Below are 8,580 nucleotides of genomic sequence, written 5' to 3'. Positions count from 1 at the left end.
AAATGTCTCCCCCTACACAGTTTGCAGCCTCAGACCAGGACCCTCCTGTCAGGTCTCAGTCTGGTTTCAGTCTTAGCAGGTGGAGTCATGTTGTTTCGTTCACAGGTTCTTGAATAACACTTTTGTGGTTTACTGTGTGATTCCAGTGGTGACGTGTTTAGATCAGCATCATTAACATTTCAAGTTAGGTCACTTTTATTGATCTAGTCCAGTATCACTGAACACAATCTGAACAGCTTAAACAGCTTCTATCCTGAACCACGTCCTGATGATGGTGCAGGATCTAAAAGGTCTAAACATTAGGCGCATTCGGACCAAACGGTGTGAGGGAACCAGTTCTAAGAACTTCTCCAATGTGAAACGGACCCAAGAGCTACAGACCTTAAGGGTCTTTTTCTGTTCGTATGATGATATTTCGACAGCAACACTAGTGAAACCCCAAAAGCAGAACTTCCTCCAAAAATTCTAAGAATTATGGAGAAGTCCCTCTGGTCTGAAAGTGCCTTAGTTCACCGTGAGAAAACCATCAAAGTGTGAAGCACATGTTTTATTCAGATAATTAAGCCTGAACAGAACCATGCTAACGGCTAATGCTGCAGCCTGCAGGGATTCACTATAAAAACTACATTTAGGTCCCATTAAGTCCCAGGAAGACCCTTGGTCTGATATTGAATCTGACCCTAAATCAGTTGTTGTGTTTCACCTATCAGTTTATTCCAAAACAAAACAAGGTGTGAAAAATGACTTTTTTCAAACATTCATGTTCTTCAGTTCTGTCATGTTCAGCCTGACACTGGAGCCAGTGGGACTTTTGCTTTTCTTTATCAGAATGGTTGAAGGTGTTTTTGAGGAGCATCTTTCTCAGCGGTTCATGTAAACGTGATCAGGTATTCTGGGTAGGCCTGGATGTCGTTGAAGACCACGAACATGGTTGGGTTGGCGGTTTTATCGGTGACGCTGTCGTACAGGTCTGCAGCGTTCCCCGAGCCTCTGCTGGGCGGAGTGATCATTCCAGCTTTGCCCTGGGTAAAGTCTCCAGCCAGGAGTCTGGTCAGGTACATGCGTTTGTGCCCCTTGGCGTCGGGTTTGGCGTAGCCCACCGAGTAGGCAGGGTCCACAGCAAAGTAAGAGCCATTACCAAACATCGCACCTGCAGAAACAGAAAACAGACTCAGACAAGTCTTGTTGGTTTTCAGATTGTTTTCAGATGATCCAGTCTCGATCCTTAAATCCTGGTTCTGTGCTTCAGGCTGCATCATGTGAAATCTATTGTAACGTGCACAAAAAGGTTATTTCAGGTTGAGGTAACATGGCTGCCAGGTGCTGTGCGAGTCTCGACAGTCCTGGGAGCAGAGAACAGTCGAGGTCTGAGCAGGAAACTCACCGTTTGTTCCTGCGTAGCCGCGGTTGAAGCCCTTGGTGTTGATGAGGTCGATGGAACCGGCCCCGGTGCCGTGAAACAGCAGCTTTTCGTTGTTCGTGTGTTTGTTCTTCACCTCCATCTGTTTCTTCATGAGCTGGTAGTTCTGCCACAGCGTCGCGTTCTGGACTCATTCAATCTGCCAACAGAGACATCAACACGTTACTTGTTGCTCATTTTCACTCTGCTGCTGTTACTTTGTGGTGGTGAAGCCACAGTGACGTAGAAACTGTCCCAGGACATTGAACCTTCATCAAAACAATTTCTATGATTCTGATCAGTGCAGGAAATGCTGAAAGTTTGATATTAGCTGAGCAGGCAGTGAACATACACTGATGATGTTTGGAGTGAGGCTGGTCTTTGTAAGTTCTGTCTTCACTTCGTCGTATTCTTTAGATCCTGCAGCCACAGGAAAGAGTTTCAGCAGCGCCTCCTTCATGTCCTCCCAGTGCGGCGGCAGAGCAGCGTCATCTGCAAACAGCGTCAGACTGAAGGTTAGGTCCAGTTTCACACAACCTGCATCTCACTGCCAAAGTGCTGAGGCCGAACCGTCAGTATCAGAAAACACGGGTCCACAAACTGCAGCTGTTCAGGTCACGTCCGACCCGTCTGACCTGAAGAACAGCTGGTTAGAGACCTGGGCAGGAGCTCAAGACTCAGCCACTCACAGGACTTCATAAAGAATGTAAGCCAGTCAGCTAACAGGGAACCATCTGACCCTGGACCTGAATAAATACAGCACATGGAAACAGCTGGAAATGAGGCCTGTGTGTTGTGATTTGTTCATTTGTTCAATCAGATTTTTTGTTGTTTAACTGTAAATAATGTTTTTTTAGGCAGCAAAGAATTTTTGTTAGCAAGAGCCAAGACCGTCCAGCTGTTTCTTCAGGTCAAACAGACAGAGAGTCGACCTGAAGGTCTGAAGACAGAAGAGGGACCAGGTGAAGGCCCAAACACTCTGAAGACTCTGTTCTAACCCTGAGAAGAATCAATGTTTTGGACACAGCTGTTCATGCTCAGATCTACTGAGTAACTGCTGCCAGACACAGAGGCACCTGACCTGGCCCTGACCTGCTGAACTCACTTTCAGTTTGACAAGACAACGAGTGTTTCTAGGAAGCTTTTTTCTAGGAAGTTCTACTTCTGCAAATGTTCTCAGCAGTGTGGAGTCACAGCCAATCAGATCGTCAGCCTGCCAGCACCAATATGCCTGAAACAGATGTTCAGTGAATAGAAATGTTCCTGATGTTTAGAAAACTGGGCGATAGTGGCTCCTCACCTGTTCTGGACTGGGACTGTGATTGTACTGACCCTGTTAAATGTGAGATCCTCACCCTTCAGGTCTTTTCTAAGCAGCTCCACCTCGTTACGTCTGTTTTCTGAAACAGCTCTTCTCAGCATCACGTCGGCCCTGTACATCTCATCGTTGATCTTGATCCTCACGCTTTGTTTTTTCTCCAGAGCCTCTTCCAGCTGGAGGTTGGCGTACATGTCGAAGGGAAACATGACCCCACTGCTATGACAAAACTGCCACTCGACCCGTCCAACCAGCAGCAAGGCCTTGCTCCTCTGGTTCTCCAGCCTCTCCACCCGCCGCAGGATGTCCCTGATGGTGAGTGACAGACAAGTCAAACTAGTATTTTAACTCTGAATCTTAAAGGGGGAGGCCAGTGAATTTCTACATGTTTCTTATTTTCCACATGAACTCTGTCTTTTTCCAAAAACCAGCTCCAGAGAGAAGCTGCAGTGGAACCAGAGCCTGTAAACAGTGACGGCCGTTCTCAGCGTCTGGAGCTGGTTTTTGGAAACAGACGGGCCTCTGTGGAATGCAGTCACACCCTGGGGAGTATTATGTTAGATCAACAGCTGCAACATGCCATAGCTTAATAGAGGGCCACCATCTATAACGGAAGAATGTGTACATGGCAATAACAACTCCTTTTATGGTATAGAAGTAGCAACTATTAGTGGAAAAGTACCAGCAACTTCGGGCGGTGGCCAACAGCTTTATATTGTGTGTAACTTCCTTATTGCTTCAGATCTCTCTACCGCTTGTGTGTGAGCTGATCTCCGGAGATATCTCTGTATGCTAATAAACCAGCTGGAAAACTTAATTTCCACTCCGTCTCTCATTATCTCTCAATTAACGGACTCGGGGAAAGTCTGGGGATTGACTTTCAACACCTCCCATTGTTGGTGAGGAAGAACCATGTGAGCCAGGTCAGCGGTGTGGCTCCCTGCTGGGTTTGTAAATAGTCTGCCCCTGTTTGCTGACCTGACTGCAGCCTCGGCGGTGAAGACGTCCCTGGTCAGGCCTTCCAGCTGGATACTGGGCTCCTGGCCCCCCAGCCCTTTGTCTAAACGGAGGCTGATGGTCAGTTCCCTCTGCAGGGCCTGCAGCTGATCCACGTCGTCCGGCGACAGCTCACTAATATACTGGTCTCTGATGGTTCTCTTCGCCTGCTCGGCCACAATCAGGTCCAGGATCTTTCTCTTAGCCTGACTCACAGCCTGTGGGGGGGATACCAGACACATTGTTGTATCTTTACATGAAACTTTAGTGTTTCCAGTCAGATTTAATAAACCATTTTACTGTATTTCTGAAATTATTCAGTAATGGCCCCCGGCTGCTGTGGAAAGATCCACTGTCTGCAACACATCAGCAGCTGGACACACCACATGTTTATCAGTCCTGTTCCTGAGCACACTGCTCAAACCTCCATCTCTGCACACAGAGCCAGGCCACCTTGACGCTAAGCTACGCTAAATATTGGAATAAACTCACATATTTGCTCTTGTACTTTATGTGGAGGATTAAAAAGTTTATTTATCATCAGGAGCAGATTCAAATTAAAGTTGTCCACCCCTGTTGATCATGTGCTGCCCTGATCCTCAGTCCTGTGAACGTGTGAGAACAGGAAGGAAACATGATGCAGCTGTGAAATACGAGTGAACTTCCCTAAATGAAGTATTATCTCCTGTTAGTCTACAATAAAGTTCTGATGGAGCTGATGTGTTTACTGTGTCCACATGTTCCTTTCAAAGCAAAGAGCTCAAACCTAAACTCAAACCTTGTTGTTGTCGGCGCACAGCTGGAACACTATGGACTCAAACTCCTCCTCCAGACCAGAGGTGCCACTGTTGGGCCGCTCCTCCCCGGGTCCCGTAAAAAACGAAGTGACGGATTCTGAAACAACATGAAACAAGAATCAGTGATCACATGTTCCTGCTTCAGCATGAACACACACTGTAGTTTGTTCTGACTGTCCCACACGCCACATAGACCACCACAAAGACCAGATCCGGATTCATCCACCACTGAAAATAGTCCCCAGCTAATGAAACTACAGGAATCTTAGGAAATAATTGTTTTTTTAAATGAAACTATTTAGATTTTTGGCTTCAGCAGCAACGACTGAGCTCAGAGACACAGACTGAAGCACAGAAACCACAACTGAGTCTGCGCATCGATTAAAACCAGGCTGGACAGCTCCAATGTTCTTATCGTGTAAGAAAGAAACCACAACCTCCCTGTTCTGACCAGGGTTGAACCCAGAAGATGGATTTACCTTTGAACTTGGTGAAGACGCTCTTCTCCTCCACCTCCTGACCCTGCCGGCTCCTCATGCTCCTGTGGAACTCCGTCGTCATGGCGGTCTGGAAGATCAGGATCTTCACGCTGCGAACAAACCTCGGCTGCTTCTTCCTCACAAACTCCACCACCGCTCCGACCATGGCGTCCGCCACCGCCGACGGGCTGGCCCCTCCCTGACCTGAGGGGGCAGACGAGGACCGGTGATGATGACGATGATCAGAGGAAGCACGTGAGGATCCGTGTGGAATGTGACAGTGGTCAGTAAACGTTAAAGCAAGTCTGCATCAGTGAGAGTCACTTTAGAGTCACAGCCCCCAGAACCAAGAGGAACTATTCCCCACATTCTCCTCAGTCTGATGCTCGTCTGCAGGAACAGAACAGTGGAGGCACGAGGTTGTTTGGTTCTTGGTTCTGTGGAGCTTCATACTTACAGGAATACGACAGAATGTTAGTGAAAGTCTGTTTCAGCTCTGGTGTGATGCTTTAAGTGAAACAAACTGATCTCTGCAGGTTTGTGACACTTTAAACTGTAAACCCAGCCAACAGTGACATGACGAGATGAACACAGGAAGAAAACAAGACGAAAGAGGCTGAAACTAGACCGAACAACAGTGAGGTTCTGGCACAGACCTGTTCCCAGGGCAGGTAAGGACACGGAGCTGAACTTGTTCTCCTCGCAGACGTTCAGCACCCTGAGAACCATCTCGTTGATCTTTGCAGGATCGTTCTGGCCGACGACGTGCAGGATGTTTTTACTCGGCAGCTTCCCCGCCGACGTCCTGATCATCGGACTGGACTGGTAACCTGGTGAGTTCACTACAGAGAGAAACCAAACACACGTGGGACTGAAGCGTCAAAGTGCAGAACTCTTAACATGGGACCTGTGTGAACCAGGGGGATCCTGAATAAACAAACGTGGATAGATGAAGGTTACGTACCGATCTGTGAGCACTCCTCCTCCACTGCTGATCCAGCCCCGTCTAAGATCGCCTTGGACACTCCTGAGGAACGACAGAGCAACAGGTTCAGGAAAAGGTGCCACCGATGCTTCGAAGCAAAACACCAAACTGTTTGCACGTCTTTGCATTTCTTGTTCTCACTGATCAGTTTTTAGAGAAATGAACCTTCTTCAGTTCAGTTCTGAGGGAAAATCAGTGATTTGAGTCGGTTTGAGTCAAGAACTGATCCTGGATTAAAACTCAAACTGTGTTTCAGGTGTGACAGCTGCAAAATGCAGTTGCAGTAGCTGCTTTTCAACCAGCAGAGGGCAGTAAATAAAAACCTAAATATTTAGAAGACAATAGGAATCAACCAACAGCTCCACTAAATACACAGGGACTCTGGTTGGCAGCTGAGAAACTGGTTTCTGGGTTCAGGGACTCGGCTCAGGAAGAAAACTTTGCAGTCACCTGACTTAAGGGTGAAGTCCGGATTGGAGGAGTTGACAATGACATCACTGGACTCCTTGGTGATGTCACCTGATGACACCTCGAGGGTGAGCGCACCCATCTGCATCTGGTGTATGCCGAGGGAGGGGGACAGGACTGGGCCGATAGAGGCTGAGGCTGAGGCTGAGAGAGAGAGAGAGAGAGAGAGAGAGAGAGACACACACACACACACACACAGACACACAGACACACACACACACACACTCATTTTCAATCTGCAGCTCTCACTACAAACGTCACACTGCAGTGGGCGGAGTTTCTGCAGGTTTCAACCAATCAGCAGCTGAATCCACTGGTTAGTTTACTGGTCACCAACAGGAACCAGTTACCTCTGCTGCTGTTTGGACTGACAACCTGAAGACTTTCATCTCTCCACTATCACCGACCGAGGCCCTAAAATTATGGACTAAACTGTATTTAAGTCACATTGTGTCTCCAATGAAACAATAATTACTGACGGAACTAACTGGTCTGTAGATTTAAGGCTGTTCTGTATCAAACTATATTGGTGATGTGGCTGTTTAGACTGAAGTGTCAGTGTCAGACTTAACGTAACGTTTAGGTGAATGAAAAGACGTCAGGAAGAACCAACCAGCGAAGGTCAGAGCGGCTCTGAAACAGTCCGGTCTGGTCTTTGAGCAGCTGCGTTCAAACCTCATGCCTCTTCTTCACAGATCAGGTCTGTCTGTTCTCGGCACCGTGGTTGTTCATGAGTGCAGGGGGGGAACACATGAAAGGTGCTGGAGGCGTCTTACCTGAGGGCTGCTGTGACTGGCTGGATGTTTGCCAAACTGGAGACTCTTTAAAATCCTGTGTCTCTGGTTGGACGTTTCTCTGGGCGGTCTGACCTCTGAACTCTCTGATGAAACACTGACAGACAACGTGTTGACATTTTATCTTATTGCAAGTCTTTTTTCCAGTGATGCACATGTTCTGAGCAGAAACCTGGATCTGAACAGCTGCAGCAGAACCTGTGGGATGTACTATGAGATCAGTGGGTCAGCCAGGACTGTTGAGTCTGAAGCCAGCCTGCATCAGGTTCTACTGATCCCTGGCTAAAGGAACGTGTTATCTGTGCAGGCTGCTGGAGCCACGTGCTCACAGTGGCACAGACAGTTTGCAGAACTTTTTCCCACTGGATCCCACATGAATCCAGTTGGTGATACAGAAAATCTGAGCCAGAATCCTCAGCGTGCCGGGCTGCTCTGTGAATGTGTTTGTAGTGTTTCCTGAGCTTCACCTTCTGTACGATGTTTTTGTGCTTTTCAACGTAGTTTAACAATCTGTGCTAGTCCCCAGATCCAGACTCAGACAATGAGGAGACCGGACTTTTATAGTCACAGCCCCTAAACTCTGGAACAGTCTCCCTTCTTGGGTCAAATTTAAAACCCCCTTAGAGACACGTTTGTTTCATCAAGTCTTTGTACTCTCTCTATTTGATGTTCAGCACGTTGGTCAACATTAGCTGCTGTTGTACTTTGTTGTAAACCCCCACCAGAGTCTTTTTCCCCACATGTTTATCGTCTTCTTTGGAAGAACCTGGTGCCTACATTACCCACAATGCAACCTATGCCTGACCAATTACTCTTGCCAATAAATGAGAACCGATCTGTTGAGCTGCAGAGAACACACACTTACATCCACAGTTTGGCTGCTGCTGGGGTGAACGACGATGGCCACCTCCTTCAGATGGCGAGGAGCTTTCCTGCGGCTGAAGGAGTGGATCTCTGTCAGCAGGACTCTGGACACCAGGTCCTTGGGGAAGCTCAGGTTTCCTGGTAATAACTCAGATATATTTATACTAAGTAAAACACAACTATTTACTAGGTAAGTGAGCTGAAACTGGACTGTCAAAGAAAGACTCACCTGTTTCCCAGAAACAGATTATAGTAGTTACCCATCACACACTGTAAGGTTCACATTATCTACCAAGTAAATTCTTAGTAATTAGGGGACTGGAAAAGGAAGCGTTACAAGCGCTTTTAATTTGAAGCAAACTGCTGAACACACAGAAACAAGAAGTCAGCCAAGGCTCATTGTTTAAAAGACTGTTGAATAGAACCGACGGCCTTTCTCCTGAAATCATCAAACATCTTTTCTCCTCTTGTTTAATCATC

General features: G+C 47.3%; 1 protein-coding gene across 1 annotated transcript; it reads right to left on the bottom strand.

Annotated features, from left to right (window-relative positions):
- Positions 1-544: 544 nt before the first annotated feature.
- Positions 545-8,347, bottom strand: LOC113138603 (protein mono-ADP-ribosyltransferase PARP14-like; the record flags this gene model as incomplete). The annotated part of the gene is given in 12 exon segments (XM_033325370.1): positions 545-1,150; positions 1,385-1,559; positions 1,752-1,891; positions 2,755-3,026; positions 3,696-3,931; positions 4,492-4,607; positions 4,990-5,193; positions 5,646-5,831; positions 5,954-6,016; positions 6,425-6,586; positions 7,219-7,333; positions 8,102-8,347. Coding segments are annotated over 12 exon segments (2,196 nt in total), but the record flags the coding sequence as incomplete, so codon positions are not given.
- Positions 8,348-8,580: the final 233 nt, after the last annotated feature.

Source organism: Mastacembelus armatus, chromosome 9, assembly GCF_900324485.2.
Source record: "Mastacembelus armatus chromosome 9, fMasArm1.2, whole genome shotgun sequence".
Taxonomy (NCBI): Eukaryota; Metazoa; Chordata; class Actinopteri; order Synbranchiformes; family Mastacembelidae; genus Mastacembelus; species Mastacembelus armatus.
The sequence above is the reverse complement of the archived record's forward strand: the minus strand, read 5'-3'. Positions and strand labels throughout refer to the sequence as shown.